The 18,361-nt window shown below is 39.8% G+C and overlaps 1 protein-coding gene across 1 annotated transcript; it reads left to right on the top strand.

Annotated features, from left to right (window-relative positions):
• Nucleotides 1–16,953: 16,953 nt before the first annotated feature.
• LOC307121608 (NAD(P)(+)--arginine ADP-ribosyltransferase 2-like) lies at nucleotides 16,954–17,854 on the top strand (the record flags this gene model as incomplete). Its single annotated transcript, XM_079809241.1, has 2 exons — nucleotides 16,954–17,004; nucleotides 17,081–17,854. 2 exons carry the CDS (start codon nucleotides 16,954–16,956, stop codon nucleotides 17,852–17,854), a joined length of 825 nt encoding a protein of 274 aa, XP_079665367.1.
• Nucleotides 17,855–18,361: the final 507 nt, after the last annotated feature.

The raw sequence follows: 18,361 nt of genomic DNA, 5'->3' as shown, positions 1-18,361 counted from the left end.
TGGGATATACATAAACCTAACAACATACGTAGCATCATTTTTGGAATGATTTATCACGAGAGGAAACAAGGACGAAGACCAGCCAGCACCACAAGCCAAGGGGCCCACCAAGAAGGGGAAGCCAGAAGCCAGGTTAACCACCTGGAAGAAGGTTGACCTAGACAACCAAGCCCTTCCTGAGTACTAGCACTTTTCCCCTGACTTCATTGAGACTACATATAATTACTTCAGCAGGTACTTCAGCCCCCATGTCATCAAGCATATAACTTACCAAACTAACTTGAATGCAACCCAGAAGAATGTCAACACCACATTCACAGGGTACCCGCGGGATCTTAAAAAGTCTTAAATGTCTTTAAATTCAAAATCAAAGTTTAAAGGCCTTAAAAAGTCTTAAATTCGCTGAAGTGTTGAGTTCTAGGTCTTAAATAATTTTAAACGGGTCTTAATTTTCCTACGTCCATGTAACGATACCTCTTGCTCATTGAAATGCTCCCGCAGTGTTTTAGAGTGTGTGTGTGTGTGTGTGTGTGTGTGTGTGTGTGTGTGTGTGTGTGTGTGTGTGTGTGTGTGTGTGTGTGTGTGTGTGTGTGTGTGTGTGTGTGTGTGTGTGTGTGTGTGTGTGTGTGTGTGTGTTGTTTCGCTAGTGAGAGAGCAACATGCATCTTATATTGCAGCCAATCAGCTTTCGTGTTATTGCATTTACATTTACATTTACATTTAGTCATTTAGCAGACGCTTTTATCCAAAGCGACTTACAAATGAGAGCAATAGAAGCAACTAGAACGGTCAAGGGCTACAGTATGCAAGTGCTGTAACAAGTCTCAGTTAATCTAACACAGAACACACAACAATTTTTTTTTATTTATTTTTTTTAAATAAATTAGACAGACAGAAAATGAATCGAATGGAATGTTAAGTGCTATTCTTGATTGGTTAGGTGCTGCTGGAAAAGACGTGTCTTTAGCCGTTTTTTGAAAATGGCTACAGACTCGGCGGCTCGAATTGAGATAGGCAGGTCATTCCACCAGGTGGGGGCAGTCCAGGAAAAGGTCCGTGAGAGTGATTTCATGCCTCTTTGGTATGGCACTACAAGGCGTCGTTCACTGGCAGACCGTAAGCTCCTGGAGGGTGTGTAAGTCTGAACAAGCGAGTTTAGGTATATTGGTGCAGAGCCAGTGGTTGCTTTGAAGGCGAGCACCAGTGACTTGAATTTGATGCGAGCAGCTATTGGCAGCCAGTGGAGACTGATGAAGAGAGGCGTGACGTGTGCTCTCTTCGGCTTGTTAAAGATCACCCTCGCCGCTGCGTTCTGGATCAGTTGCAAGGGTTTGATAGTGCATGCCGGAAGGCCCGCTAGAAGAGCATTACAGTAGTCCAGTCTGGAGAGAACAAGAGCTTGGACCAGGAGTTGTGTGGCCTGCTCTGATAGGAAGGGTCTGATCCTCCTAATATTGTATAACGCAAATCTGCAGGACCGGGATGTTGCAGTAATGTGGTCAGTGAATTTTAGCTGATCATCAATCACAACTCCAAGATTCCTGGCTGTCCTGGACGGAGTTATGGTTGATGATCCTAGCTGAATGGAGAGATTATGATGAAGTGCTGGGTTGGCTGAGACCACAAGCAGTTCTGTCCTTGGAAGGTTGAGTTGCAGGTGATGTTCCTTCATCCAGGCAGAAATGTCTGTTAGGCAGGCAGCGATACGACCACCAACCGTGGGATCATCTGGTTGAAATGAGAAGTAGAGTTGAGTGTCGTCAGCGTAGCAATGATAGGAAAAGCCATGTTTCTGAATGACAGTTCCCAGTGATGACATGTAGATGGAGAAGAGAAGTGGTCCAAGCACTGAGCCCTGCGGAACTCCAGTGACTAGATGATGTGACTTAGACACTTCACCTCTCCATGACACTCTGAAGGACCTACCTGAGAGGTAAGACTTGAGCCACTGGAGAGCAGTTCCTGAGATGCCCATCTCCATGAGAGTTGACAGGAGGATCTGGTGGTTAACTGTGTCAAAAGCAGCAGACAAATCCAGTAAGATAAGTACTGTGGATTTGGAAGCCGCTCTTGCCTGTCTCAGTGCTTCGGTAACTGAGAGCAGGGCAGTCTCAGTTGAGTGGCCACTTTTGAAGCCAGATTGGTTGATATCCAGGAGGTTGTTCTGTTCAAGAAACGTAGAGAGCTGGTTAAAAACAACTCGCTCGAGTGTCTTTGCAATGAAAGGCAGAAGGGATACCGGTCTGTAGTTTTCTAAAAGTGCTGGGTTCAGAGAGGGTTTCTTAAGCAGTGGGGTTACCCGAGCCTGCTTAAATGCTGTGGGGAAAGTCCCGGTGTGAAGAGAGGTGTTGACAATGTGAGTGAGTGCAGGAGTAACAGAAGAAGAAATGGCCTGAAGGAGGTGAGTGGGGATAGGGTCAAGCGGACAGGTAGTGGGGTGGTTGGAAAGGATGAGTTTGGAGATGTCAGCTTCAGAGAGCAGAGAAAAAGAGGGGAGCGTATGTGTGATGGTTGTTGAGATGTGTGTGTCAGTTTGTGGTGCGGAGAATTGGCTGCTGATGGAGGAGATTTTATTTGTGAAAAATGATGCAAAGTCGCCAGCTGTAAGAGTTGATGAAGGAGGGGGGGGAGGAGGACAAAGGAGTGAAGAGAATGTTCTGAAAAGTGCACGAGAGTCAGAGCAGTTGTTGATTTTGTTGTGGTAGTATGTAGATTTAGCAGTGGAGACATTAGCAGAGAAAGAAGCAAGGAGAGACTGATACAGGGTCAGGTCAGTAGTGTTTTTAGTTTTTCGCCACTTCCTCTCTGCCGCCCGGAGCCCAGAGCGGTTTTCGCGGAGAACATCAGACAGCCAGGGGGCAGAGGGAGTGGTGCGGGCTGGCCTGGTTGAAACGGGACAGAGGTTGTCCAAGCAAGATGTTAGAGTGGAGCAAAGAGTGTCAGTAGCACTGTTAGTGTCCAGTGCTGAGAACTGAGCAGGTGGAGGGAGTGAGGATGAAACCATAGTGGATAGACGGGAGGGAGAGAGTGAGCGTAGATTACGCCGAAAGGTGATCTGGGGAGGAGTGTGTGTTGTGTCAGGAGTCAGTAGGAGGTTAAGAGTGATGAGAAAGTGATCAGAGGTGTGCAATGGAGTAACTAAAGGGTCGTCGGTGGAGCAGTAGCGCGTGTAGATAAGGTCCAGATGATTACCTGATTTATGAGTAGCTGTAGTAGATACTCGCTTAAGGTCAAATGAGGTCAGAAGCGTGGTGAAGTCTGCAGCCTGTGGTTTATCAAGGTGAATGTCGAAGTCACCGAGCAGTACCAGAGGAGTGCCATCCTCGGGGAAGTGAGAGAGTAACATATCCAACTCCTCCAAGAAGTTACCCAGTTGACCTGGAGGGCGATAAATAACTACAACATGGATTTTAGCAGGGTGAGTGATCGTGATTGAGTGTGATTCAAATGAGCAGTTGCCAGATAGAGAAGGGATGGGCTCAAATATCCAATCCTTTGAAATGAGCAGACCAGTACCTCCGCCCCTCCCAATCTGGCGAGAGGTGTGTGAAAAAGAGAAATTATTTGAGAGAGCTGCAGGAGTGGCAGTGTCTTCTGGTTTGATCCATGTCTCAGTTAGAGCCAAGAGACTGAGATGTGAATGAGTGGAAAGAGATGAAATAAAGTCTGCTTTGTTTACAGCAGACTGGCAATTCCAGAGACCAATTGGAATGGACATTAATGTAGCAGAGGAAATAGGTACACTACGCAGATTATTGGGATTACGGCGTCTAGAATGTCCTGAGCGTGATTTACGGGTGTGTGTGGTAATAGTAGAGATTTGGAAGCACATTATGAAAACAGGTCAGACAAATAAACAGATGAAAACAAGCAAAACACAAAAGTGGACAACGTAGAAGGAAAGCTATACTTAAGTGCCTTGTCGGTGTCCTTGCTCGAGTGGAGTCGCACAGAGTAGAGTCGATGTCTTTACACTCTTCGGTCTTCACACTATGAGGGCTTCACACGAGGGCTGCCGCTTCCGCTGCCGCGGAGTACTACTCAATTTATACTCACGGTAAGTGTCGTTAGTGAATACAGCTGGTCACTCCCAGTGAAACGCGTTATTGGCGCGAGGCTCTCTCGGATTGTACCACAGACACATCAAACAGATTTTATTCTTCAGCTTCAGTTCTCCATTTCTTCCAGTTCCGAGATTGTGAAAGCGATGGCGAATCTTTCTTACCTGTCATCTCGCATAATGACCAAATAAAAGTATGATATGCCCGATAGCACTAAAAAAAGAGTTTAAAAAGCGATGTAAACCCCGAATTCATTCGCTACTGCCACACGGACCGATGTCAGACTGGCCGCGGATTCTGTGCCCGCATTTGCCGCCTGTCAGCGCTCGCGCGAGTGAACCGAATCTAGGCTCATTCATAGATATCCATATCTATGGGCTCATTACTGTAGGTCTTAAAGTGAAAGCAACCCAATATAGCCTAGCCCAGTCATTCCCAAACTATGGTCCGCGGACCACTAGTGGTTTGTGAGGATACTGCAGGCGGTCCGTGGAAAGGCAAAATAAAATAAAATAATATATTTTTACCTTCATTTTACCAGGAAATTCCCATAAAAAGTAAAAAGAATATGTAGGCCTATATTGATATAACATTTGTATTTAATTGTCAAGTTATTGTGCGATTACTAAAATAGGCTAGTGGCGTTCAAGTTCAGTGCCGTTATGGATCGGTGGATAGCAACAGGTTCTTTGAAGAGAAAAAAGGCAGAAGTTACAAAAAATGAAGAGATTGACAGTGAGTCGGATGCATCTATGAGCCAGAATAAATAAATTAAATATGTGGCAGCCGTTGTGTGCAGTAAACTTTCTTTTAACAAGCCTGTTGTACTGATGTGATGACTAGTTATAGTTTTAGTGCTAGTAAGCCTATTTAGAGGTGCGGAATAATTCAGGTAGGACTGTGTGTAGACATATTTTATTATGTGTGTTATGAGGTGGTCCGCAAAATTTTTTGATTACAAATAGTGGCCCACACACACAAAAAGTTTGAAAACCCCTGGCCTAGCCTATACCCACTCCTGCCTGTGTCATTAATATTAATCAAACAACAACAATGGGGAAAAACAAACAGTAGCCTACCTAAACTAAAGCACTGCTGTATCTGTATATTTAAGTTGTATTTATTTGACCTATTGTCAAACAAGATGAATGCATTTTGTTTGATTTATTGCCATGTGTGACTATTGTGCATCTAACATAATGATATGGGAAATGTGGCATCATTATGGAAAAAAACACAAAAAAACATGCACATTTCTGAAAATGACCACCACAAAATCAGTAATTTTGATCTCACAAAAAATGTATACACACACACACACAAAAGTTTGAGAACGGTAAGATTTTAAAATGTTTTTAAAAAAGTATCTTCTGCTCACCAAGGCTGCATTTATTTGATCCAAAATACAGCAAAAACAGTATTGTGTTTTTTTTTTTTTTTTTACAATTTAAAATAACTATTTTATATTTCAATATATATTTTATAATGCAATTTATTTCTGTGATTCAAAGCTGAATTTTCAGCATCATTACTCCAGACTTTAGAGTCACATCATCCTTCAGAAATCATTTTTTTTCTTTCTATTTCAGATGAATGCTGTTTTTTAGAACTTTCTATCCATCAAAGAATCCTAAAAAAAATGTTTTACACAACTGTGTTCAACACTGATAATAATCATAAATGTTTGTTGATCATCAGATCCTCATATGAGAATGATTAGTGAAGGATCATGTGACACTGAAGACTGGAGTAATGATGATAAACTCAGCTTTGATCACAGGAATAAATGACACTTTACTATATATTCACATAGAGAACAGTCACAACAGAACTGTCACAATATCACAGATTTTATGTATTTTTAATAACATAAATGCAGCATTGGTGAGCAGAATGTAAAAACATAAAAAAATCTTACCGTTCTCAAACTTTTGACCGGTAGTGTGTTTGTATATTAATCCTGATTGAGCTATGAGGAAGTGCAAGTTTACTAATACTTTGTTCAATTTGAATACATTTATTTGCTTTGCAAGTAATTTTGTGATTCTGCATTTCCTTTTGTACGTTTTTTTTTTTAAATTGCGTGATATAGGTCTTTAATTTAATTCATAATGGTCTTAAAAAGGTCTTAAAAAGTCTTAAATTTGACTTGGTGAAACCTGCAGATACCCTGCATTCACCACCACTGAAGATGAGATGATGACCTTTGTGGCCATCCTGCTCTACATGGGGATTTCTGAGGTGCCCTCCATTGATGACTACTGGGCAATGGAGACCAGGGTCCCTCACGTTGCAAACCTCATGTCGTCTAAGAGGTTCAGGCTGATGAGAAGGCTTGTGCACTTTAATGACAACACCCAGATCCCTGGTACCATCGACAGATTCTTCAAAGACTGGCCATTGTTCAGCCTCCAGGTTACTGCCTTCAGGAGTGAGCCACAGACCCCCAAGCAGTCTGTGGATGAGCTTATGGTTGCCTAGATATGCAAGACAGGTGGCAACCTGAGGCAATACATCAAGAACAAGCTGGACAAACAGGGATTTAAGTTGTTTGCGAGGTCTTCTGAGGATGGCTTTATTCATGACCTGGTGCTATATCAAGGCAAAACTACGCAGGGAGCCCACGGTCTCCCCATGATATCTGAACAACAAGACATGGGTGTCCTTAGGATCACCACGCCAGGTCGAAGCGCTCTGAGGACACAGTTGCATCGCAACAGAACGTTCGACTGGGGGGACCCCAGTGTACCCGTTGGCCGCGGCCCCATCGAGAGTGGAGAAGGCAGAAGAAGTCGCCGAACGGTCGTGGGAAGACAACGGGGACTTCCAGGACTGCGCAACCTCTTCATGCAGCTCGGGGAAGAAAGGTATTGGGGGCGGGGACTGACGAGTGTCAGTGCGCGGCGCCCCCAAAAACCAAACGTCCAGCCGCGAACGCTCAGGACAGGGCGGAGGGTTCCACTCTATCCCAAGACTCGCGGCTGCCCCGAGACAGCATGGCTGTCAGCTCCGGGTCTGACTCGGGCAATGCTGGTGCGCCCGAAGGCGGCAGCACAGCCAAATCATTATCCTCTGAGGACTCTAGCCCACCTTGTGATGCGGCGAATGACATTGCATCATCCTCCAGAGCGCCAAACGAGATGCGCGGGGGGGCCGGAGCCGGGCGCTGAATGCTCGCAGGTTGCGGTGCGCTAGAGGGGGGTGTGGCCCGAGGCATGAGCGTCGGGGCTTTGTTCCACACCGTCACCCTCAGGTCACCCTGGCCACCAGCCAAAGTACCGCCTCTCGTGGAGACGGTAGATTGGGGTGTGGCAGAGGGGACTCTCACTTCTTTACGAGGATCATCAAGTCTCGACCGCAGTACTGCGATGGTCATGTTCCCGCAGTGGGAACATGACGCATCCACAAACGCTGCCTGAGCATGCTGAACGCCCAAGCATACCAGGCAGTGATTGTGCCCATCGGAAGATGAAAGCAACCGGCCGCACCCAGAAGTACACGGGCGAGACATCCTGAAAAGGACGTGCCACGTGTAAGCTCTTTTGTGAGAGGAAAGCTTTGCAGTGACGGCGAAGCGCCCAGGGAACACACACCAGCTGTCTAGCAGACCACTGCGCAGATCAGCAGACAGGAAGTATGCGCTCGCTGGAACACGCCGTGAACACCAACGTCACTGGAAAGCTGAACATCTCGAAGGCTGACAAAGACTCAGTTGGCAGGCTTGAAGGAGTGAAGAGATGCTCTTAGCTCCAAAGCAGAAAAATAATGCGATGTTGCCAGGGTACTTCCTTTAATACCCACGCTGTGGGGCGGAGTTACGCATGCAAATTCCGCATGCAGATGGCATTGGCACTGCCATTGGGCGCTGTTAGATTCCTCGAAGGTAATTGGCTTCTAAGCGAAACCCCCATTCGTTAGTCACTAACGTTACGTCGTAGTGACTGAACGAAAGGGAACTGCATTTACAACGACGTTGTGTTATTTGATTACTGAAATTAAAATAACATTGGAACATAACAAATTAAACAACATTGAGGGTACTCAATGGTAATTTATTTCAAGAATTTGATCATTACTTGATCATTACAAAATGTATGTGAATAATTAGTCTTGTAATTTTCTTAAGAAAATTGTGCTTCAGTGTTGTATAGAAAATATTGAGAACATTTCACCAATAAAACCAAGAGATACATTTTCCTAATTTTTTAAGGAAATGTAAGCAATTTTGAGACTTCAATGCCCAAGAATAACCGATTAAGCTGATAACATTAAGGAGAAAAAGGCTACCTTTTTGTTTTAAGAGAATTAGCTCAATTATGCAATTTTATTTAGAGACACCATTGTTAGCTCCCAGCATGCTTTGCATATGGCTGGAAATGGAGAGTTAATATTGAAATTGAATATGTTTTTGAGTGAATGGAAACATCTGTTAATGTTTAATGTTCAGTTATGTTTGACATTTGAAAGAGTTTCTGTTATGTTGAAGTTTTGACCGTTACCATTGTGCAGAAGGGTAGATCTTACGGTTAGCTTGATGTGAATTTGTTGTGGGAAGTTTGAATAATTTTATTGACTCGGATCTTTGAATCTTGTTCAGCAAAATGAACACATCTTTTTTCAAGTCATTTCGTTCATTTCTGCAGAATCTAATTAAAATGTTACACGCTACATTTTACAACACATTTAGTACTTTTGGAATATAAAATAAACTATAAGCTAATGCAGCCATGGCCAAAGTTTGAGAAAAGTTTGAGAAAAGTAAAGATGAATTATTTGCTTCAGCTGGGTCTTCAGGCTATGTATGCTGTCTTTTAGTTCACCTCACCTCACCTCCCAATCCAAATCGTTCTTTCCTTTGTCACTTCACATTTAATCAAGTCTGTTCCCTGGAAAGTTTAGTTCACCTCTCGTGTCTTCAGGTATGAGCCGTTAGTTCCGTCATCATGTCTGATTAGGGCCGTGACAGCCTCATATGCAATACATGCGTCCGGAAACAGAATTGATTAGTTCATCTCTCGAGTCTTCGGGTTTGAGTCATTCGTTCATCAAGTCCCAGCCTCATAGGTAAGGCTATGCAGTCACCGGAAACAGAAAAGATTAGTTCATTGCTCAAGTCTTCTCGTTCGAGTCGTTCATTCTTTTTTTCACGTGACCGCTTCCCGGTTCAGTGTCTCGCAACATATACAACATTACATGTACATTACAGTATTATTGACTGCATGTTGTATTATATTTATTATTATAAAATCATCAGAAGATATGTGCAATAAACATTTGTTATGCCTATCCGTTCTGAACAACCCAATGTGTCCAGGCTTCATATGAAAATCAATTATACTAGCTGAACTAAACAAACATAAAAAAACTACTCACTTGTTTGTAAAGAAGGTTGTGAATTAACCATAGACTGTAAAGATATTAACCCTTAATCGCCCCTCAAGTAGGGTTTACGTTTGAGTCCCTTGGGGTCAGATAGACCCCAAACTTTTACAGAGCAATTGCATAAGGAAATATAATTTTTTTACATGGAAAACTATATATCATTTTTTTTATTTACTTCTCAACTATACATTTATGCTGTGTTTTTGTGGGTATTTGGTAGTTTTTTACCTATTTACTGCACAAATACTTAACTATGTCATAAATTGGCTCATTAAAAATTATTTTTTTATGAAAAAATCACTTGAATGATGATCTTAAATAAATATAAATAGTTTTTGGACATTGCTCTATGTGTTAGGGATAGAATACCGCCATCTGTAGGTTTGTGGAAAAACTTTAGGAATTATAGTTAAAGAGAGAGAGAGAGCAATGACCACATTATCCACTAGAGGTCCATAGGGAAGTTATGCAAAAGTTAAGCTGCCTTTCATCTTTCTTTTATTTGCCCTTTTCCCTCTCTTTCTCATGATTGTTCCATGTTGCATTTGTGCTCTAGTATTTGTCCTTCATTTATGTATGGAATTTTTTCAGATTTATGCCAGTTTTGTTGATTTTATTTGCCAGTTTCTATAAAAATGCTCTCTGTTGCAGTCACACATGTGTGTGTTTGTGTGCGTGTGTGTGCGTGTGTGTATGAGACAGAAAGTTCGTTCCACTTTGTGTTTATGCTCTAGGACCAGATCTTGATATAAATGTAGACATTTTCAGATTTATACTGGATTTAGTTGATTTTTTTTTACAAACAAAGTGAAAAAAAAAGCATTTTTTACATTTTCCCATTCATTGCCAAAATCCAAAAAAATGCTCCAGACACCTGTGTTTGTGTTTGTGTGTGTGTGCGTGTGAGTGAACATGCTTGTTCCATATTGCATTTGTGCTCTAGTAGTAGTACTTCATTTATGTATGAAAATCTTTCAGATTTATGCCAGTTTTGTTGATTTTATTTGCCAGTTTCTATAAAAATGCTCTCTGTTGCAGTCACACACATGTGTGTGTTTGTGTGTGTGTGTGTGCGTATGTGTATGAGACAGAAAGTTCGTTCTACTTTGTGTTTATGCTCTAGGACCAGACCTTGATACAAATGTGGAAATTTTGAGATTTATACTGGATTTAGTAAAAAAAAAATTACAAAAAAAGTGAAAAAAATGTATTTTTTACACTTTCCCATTCATTTTCAATGTGGGGTCAATCTGACCCCGAGGGACTTAAATGGTAATTTTTTTTTTACACACCTTTAGAACAACCAAATCAAGCCCAGATTTTTTGTGCATGTTTAGATAGATTATCTAGGAAAAGTCACCGAGTCTCATGGCCCTGAGATGAAGGGAACACTTTTAAAAAATGGAGGAAAAGTCCAGTGGGGTCAGCTGGACCCCAAGGGACGATTAAGGGTTAACAAATTTCTGTATCCAACACGGCTGTCACATCACGTGACAAAAGAACAAGACTCGAGAGATGAACTGTTTCCGCATTAAGCCTATGTGGACTTGAACGAACGACTCGAACGAGAAGACTCGAGAGATAAACTGATATTTTATGTTTCCGGTGACTGCATAGCCTTGCCTATGGGGCTGGGACTTGATGAACGAATGTCTCAAACCCGAAGACTCGAAAGATTAACTAATCAATTCTGTTTCCTGTACAGAACATATGGGGTGTTGCGAATGCACAGTCAATACAAAATGAACGAATCACAAAATGAACTAATCGCTCTCTGAGACAACCCGTTGTTCTCGAGTTATATTAAAGATTCGTTCAAAATGAACGACACACCACTAATGTGAATAACTTCAAGTATTTTTATTATGAAGCATGTTGCTTTGATCAATGAGCAATAACTTTACTAATGCCAGTGCAATAACAGTTTGTTTATACTTGTGCTAGCAGCAAACAGTCTATTAATTGTATAATATAACTCAGTCAAATATAAACAGGTCATTTCCATTTACTCCAATTTATACCCTTATTTTTAAAGTCAATTTAAATTTTTAAAAAGCACATTCCACTAATAATATTAAATTCATCATGTGCTTTAGACTGAATAATTTAGGAAATTTTACTTAATTTATTCAGGTAGATTCCAAAAACAAAAAAACATTTTTTTAAAAGTAGATAGTGTGTAATATTTTTTCTATAGTTTAGTTACGTGTAATGAAATTATGTTATTAAATTACTAAATTAATGTAATTGTATTTAGTTGTATTAGGTAAAATGTGTAATTCAATTAGTTACTAATCATATTAAAAGGAAATTGCTTTACATTGATGAAGTAATCCAAATAAAGTAATCCAAACCACATTTATAATGGGTAACTTATAACAGTAAGCAATTACATTTCCAGAGTTACCTTCCTAACACTGAATGTATGTGAGATTCAACACATTCTTTCTGTTGTGTGACTGTGTGGAATTTTTTTTAATTGACATGAATTTAATTCCACTTCCTGCCATTCCAATTCCAATTAAAATACAACTTCCTGTGGGGCGGAGTCAATTCAATTCAAATTCAAATTCATGAATTGAATGGAGGGCAATTGTGAAATTCTGAATTTTGCACAAGCCTGTTGTGTAGTAGTCCAAACAAATTACTCTTATGAATTGCTTAGTGATCCGCAACGCAACCAGCGTGACGCCCGTTTCACACATACTCAGTTTGCAGTGCGTATGTGGTGCGTATTTTTTTCTGTACCCATGTTAACGGATTACAGCTTTCACACTGTATGCGGATGCTGTCCGTCAATCTGTTCCAGGAGCGGTGTGTCTGTAGCGGCGGTGTGTCTGTGCGGCAATCGTTTCCGTGCCGAGTCTATTTGCTGAATTAAAGTGACAGAGCATTGTTCGCATTAAAGGGATAGTTCACCCAAAAATAAAAATTAGCCCATAATTTATTCACCCTCAAGTCATCCTAGGTGTATATTACATTCTTCTTTCAAACTAATAAAATCGGAGTTACATTACAAAAGTCCAGGCTAATCCAAGCATTAGAATTGGATTTATAGTTGCTCCATAAAAGTCCATAAAAAGTGCATCAGCCCATCAAACAACATGCTCCACGCGGCTCTGGGGTGTTAATAAAGGCCTTCTGAAGCGAATCGATGCGTTTGTGTAAGAAAAATATCCATATTTAAAACTGTATCCCTTTAAAATAAACTCGTCCTTTCTTGGAGGTGGAGAAATAAAGTTCTTTATGACCTGCAGGATTTCTTGTAAAAAGATTTAAAAATGAAAGAAAAGACAAGATTTTTTGTCTTGTAAGTTTTAATGTAAAATGTTTTGGATTTTAACAGCTATAACATAGGCCTATGTTTAAATGTTTTGCCACTTGCATGAGCAACATAATATATAAATCTAAAGGACTATATAAATATAAAGTAGGCTAATGAATTGAATGAAGCGTTTAAATTTGGTGCATTTAAACGTGACATCTATGAAAGAGTGTATTGCAATGTTGACAAGCCATGCTCAGTAAGAACTTTTGGATTTGAAATAAAAAATAATGAATAAATGCTGTGTTTGTGGTATACAACCGCAGATCAGTTGCGCACTGCAAACGCGGCATATGTGAAAGCACAACAGCACGTGCGGCTCCTGCATCGCAGACGTTTTAATTTGTATTCATTAAGAAGATTAAACTATTGAGTGTAGTGTACATTTAGAAAGCTAGAAATTCTAAACGTTGTTCTTGTTGTTACGTCTTGCGGGATACTATGAAAAGAAAGGCTGATCCAGAGTTTTATTAAACCAAAAAGTAAAGGAAAATCAGAGTATACGTACAAATTAAGTTGTGGATGGCAGCAGAGGAGAAGATAGAGTGGTGGAAGAAAGAAATAAAGAAAAGTATGACCTCTTTGTATGACTAGAGGTGATGAGACAGAAAGAAATACAGCATGAAGTGAGTGAAGAGGTGGCTCGTGTCTTCTGCTGTTAGATCGGCAGTAAAGAAGGATCTCAACTGTTAAATAACAGATATAAGATTAAAATAATATCAGATTTGTCTTGTTTTAAATAAACACAAAAAACATAGATGAACACTGGGGATTTTGCTGTGTATGGCCACAGTGATTGGCTGATGGGGGAGGGTTCTCGGTCAGCGGTTTAATCATAGTTGAAAACAAGCAAGAAGGTTTCTGGCCTCAAACTGTTGTCAGACTCTTGCATGTCTGCATCTCGAGAGATTGCAAAATTTAAGAGACAAACTATGTTTTATAAACAAAGTTCGGGAGCTGCACATTCAAATGGTCTATCTAATCAGCTCGAGAAGATCAAGGCATATACTATACATAGCCGACTCACAGTTACCTCAACAGTTTTCTGCACTCCTCCGCCACCCCGTTCCTCACTCTCAGCCAGGAATATGGGGGAGTACTTTGGGCTTGGGCTAAATTCCGTGATAGGAGCGCCAACATCCCCTCGGACGGCAAATAGAGACTGTTTGACTCTTTTACTGTATTCAATCATTTGGAAGTGTGAACTCAGGAAACAACTGTCACTTTTTATTTATTTATTTAGTAGATAAGAAGCAAAGTGGGAGAGAAAAGGGGAGAAAGGTCCACGAGCCGGAACTCAAACTCGGGTTACCCGAGCATAGGCGTCACCTCATCTGAGGGTTGTCCCCCAAATAATATTATTTCAGAACCACATTGTGTATTGTAAATAATATGATTATATATACTTAAAATAATTGTGTAAGTAGTAAAACAATAGAAATGCAGACAGGGCAAAAATGTGTTTTAAGTTTAGAAAAATGTTGATGCCCCCTCTCTTGCCTCACAGTTGTTTGGACCACCACGCATCTCACCTACACACACAAGTCTGGTGGAAGAGTACAAAGTTCTTCAGTAGTTGTGGAACTGTGGGCTGTTAAGGCAATTTTATTCACTTTAAACATCAGATGAAGTGATTATTTTCTTTTTAAAATAGGCGATGCTGAGTTATTAATAAATTAGCAATGACAAAAAATTATAAAAACCAATGTATTTTACCATAACTCCGATATTTAAGCGATTGTTGTTTTGGTAGCTTGTTGTAAGTCACCCACTACACTAACACAGCGATAAGCCTATGTGTGAACCGATATTAGGCTAATATTGTAGATCTACCGCTGGTTTTGGTTTTGCTCAATGGAAGAAGCAAGATAATTTAATAATTATATTACCGAATGGTAAACCTATGATTATTAACAGCAACAACTATTGCTGTTGTTGGCCAGATAAAATGACAGAGAAAAGAAAAGTGGACATGAGATCATTTTTCAGTGCACCAAAATGCCAAATTTTGGCTGTATTATTTGTGTCCCTTTCAAAATTTGCTCTTGAGAAATTTTATGTTTATTGTCCCCCCAACTGTTAGATGAAATGTATGCCCATGCAACCGAACTGCCCACAAGGTCATCAGCGCAGATGATAGGACATTATTTTCAACTTCACTACAGTGTTATATTCATTGCCTCCACATAAATTAACCTTTATGTTATGTCATCACAAATTAAAATCTATAAATCTAAATATTTATGTCATTTATGAAGAAAAAGCTCAGCACACAAGGCTCTAACATCTATTGCCTCAATGGAGTTCAGTGTCTTTGGGCAGATTGCTGGCGGATCAGGATTGTTTGTGATTTGGTCCTAGTGACTTAGTGGTCCTCTTGACTACTCCTAACTTCTTACAGATTTAGGAGCTGGTTTAAGAGCTAAACAATGTTGTGAAATACACTAAAATGAGCAACAATTTAGGAATTGTTAAGAGTTCTTTAAGAGTTTCTCCTAAATCTGCAAGTTGAGCTACTTTTAGCCTTAAGATGTTATGTGAATATGACCCCTGGCATTTATCTTAAACAGACAGGAATTCAAGAGTTTGTCTAGAGCAGTGGTTGCCAACCCGTCGACTGCTACTGCAGCACGCATTGCTGCAAACAAGCATATCTCTTTAGCAAACTGCCGCAAATTAAGGTAAAAGTTGCAGATGCTCAATACACAATCATCATCATTAAATCTAAAGAAACTAAATGATCAGTGCTTATGCCACTCTCTCTCCTATTGCAGTCCTTGATTTTGAAATTAGCTGTTGATCAATAAAATGCAGCTCATATTTGTTGATTTTGGTGATGTGAACTCCATTAAAAATGCATATAGCGTGGGAATTGAAGATCGGATTGATATCCGTTTTGCGGAGACACATTTATGTGACCAAGTGTAAATGGAATCGTTCTGATAATTCAGATAGATATCCGATCTGTTATAACACATGAAGTGGACCAGGTATGAATAGGCCCAGCAAGATAACTGTTCGGGATGCTTGAAATATAGGAAGAAAAATCCTAAATATTGAATTGGGGATTACATGAATGGATCTCTGAACGAAACTGACTGTCTTCAGAATAGTTTCGATGGCATTTTTACAGTGGTACCCAAAGAAACGCTCCTTTTCCATAAGCCCCACCTACTGTCAGAGACTGAATTAGCATTTTTTTTCAGTCCATCTGTTTTTGTTTTGTGCAGGTGTGTCTTATGTAACAATTTCACAAAGCTAAAGTCAGACCCTTCGGTATTTTCTCTAAGTCTTGAAATTATGCAATCTAATTTAAATAAAAAACAACTGCTCATGCTACATGTGTGTATCTTTGTTTGGATCGTGATTAAAATGCAGTGGTTGCCTCACATTTCAAATGGCTAATTTTTTTAAGGCCAGTTTGGCCTGTTACAGAGCAAATAAACAGCAAATAATTTTGCTAAACAGAGAAGAAAGTTAAACAAAGAGAAAAAAAAATCGACAGATGGTGTTGGAAATAAAAAAAAAAAGCTCTGAATCGGCCATGAAAAATCTATAGGTAGATCTTGCCTTTCATCAAGGCTGAGTTCGGGGATCTTTGGCTTGAAAAGTTTGGTGACCACTGATCAAGAGTGAAACCACACATAGATCAGAACTTCGTGGTAATCAGGCGATCTAAACCATGTCCATGTTTTACTCACAATCACACTATTAACACACACACAAACATTATCAGAGCTATAAATAAGGCACCTTCCTCATCTGTTAGTCTGAAGAGTCATTGTCGTCTGGGTGTGATAGACTGACTATTCTGATCTTCTCTTCTTGTCGTTGCTCCTAAAACTCCTGAAAAATAACGAAAAGAAACCACAGAATCTGACAAAAAGAGACAACAGTTTTTTTCAGGTAAGTTTGGGGTTGAAGTAAAAGATCAATTTAACACTTCCACCAGTGAACATCACAGGTTTAAGTCATTGTTTCAAAACGTTTTCTATCTGTCAGGATAGCTATTTAAACCTGTATTATGCAAGAAGTTGTGTATTATGTTAAATTGTGCAAATATATGTAAATATTCCTTTCCATTATATTTCGAGTCATGAGAATTTAGCATTTGTAAGATTCTGTTGTGTTTGTCAATGTCTTTCAGCATCTACTAGTTCATCTGAGGGATTTGACTGAATCAAGATGCTGCTGATCATTGAAGCTCTTCTTCTCATTTTAGCTGCTCTAGGACAGGTAAGCTTGTGTTCTAGTATGAATATTACAGACATGAATACTGATGATGTGATCATTATGATTCCTGTTGCTGCAGGATCACAGAGCTGCTGCTGCTGCTGCTCCAGGACAGATTATTCCATTGGATATGGCACTGGATTCTGTTGATGACCAATACAGTGTTTGTACAAAGGAAATGGCGAATATGGTGGAGACAAAACTTCTAAAGAAGGAAATCAATAATTCACCTATTTATAAAATAGCTTGGGAAAAAGGGGAAAAGGATGTCAAGGGCCCAAAAGATGATTTGACAGAGAATCATTTAATCGCCATTTATGTGTACAGTGATGCTAGTATATTTACGAAGTTCAATACTGATACCCGTCATGATAAAAAGCAGTACATAAACAAGAAATACAAATGGTACTCACTTCACTTTCTGTTAACAAATGCAATACAGATTCTTAAGAAAACACAAAAGAAATGCTATTCTACTTTTCGTGGTACCAAAGTTACATTTAAAAAGGAAGTTCTGAACAAAGAGGTTCGTTTCGGCTCATTTGCATCCTCCTCTCTTGAGCGTAAAAGAGCACGAGGTTTTGGAAATGTATCTTGTTTTGAAATCGACACTTGTGAAGGTGCTGATGTGACACAATATTCTAAGCTTCCCCGTGAGAAAGAGGTGCTGATTCCTCCATATGAGAAGTTTAAAGTCACTGTTGTCAAGACAAGAGTTGAGCAGAAAGACCTCTGGTGTGAAACTGTGTTCACTTTGAAAAGCACTGGCACAAGAAGTGACCTGAACTGTGATCTATTCAAGAAACCATCCAAGACCAATACAAAGTACTATGCGCAGAATAAAGTGCTTTGAATGTACATGATATAATCATATACATCAGTTTCAGCATTTGTCCCTCTTTGTTTAGTTCATAAATAAATGTTTCAGAAAACACAAATTGTTTAATTTCAACACAATGAAATAAAGTTATTTTTAAGTGACCCAATTCAGTGGCCTTAAAATGATGTTGTGTTTTTTTTTTATTCCTTTATACTTACATCTTACAATTTTATTGTTTGCTATCTCTGCCAGCAATAGCATATGAACTGCTAAATGACCATCTCAGCTTGCAGCGGTAAGGGTTTAGTAACACGCTAAAAAGGTTTTAGTTCTCATTAAATTTAATTTAATGAGAAGCATTTAGTTTGAAAAATATTTGTTTTAATATAAATACTATATTTACTTTTTTCATCTTTGTCATGTTAGAGATTAAGAAGAGTTAAAAAGAGTGATGTTGGAGTTTTTGTGGTTTTCACGGTTCAGACGCTTGTGGTTGTTGTGTTTGGCTTTATTCACACAAAGATCTGATGATTTTCATAG

This window comes from Gobio gobio (assembly GCF_949357685.1).
Source record: "Gobio gobio genome assembly, chromosome: 1".
NCBI classification, from domain to species: domain Eukaryota; kingdom Metazoa; phylum Chordata; class Actinopteri; order Cypriniformes; family Gobionidae; genus Gobio; species Gobio gobio.
This window is presented reverse-complemented; position numbering and strand designations above follow the sequence as displayed.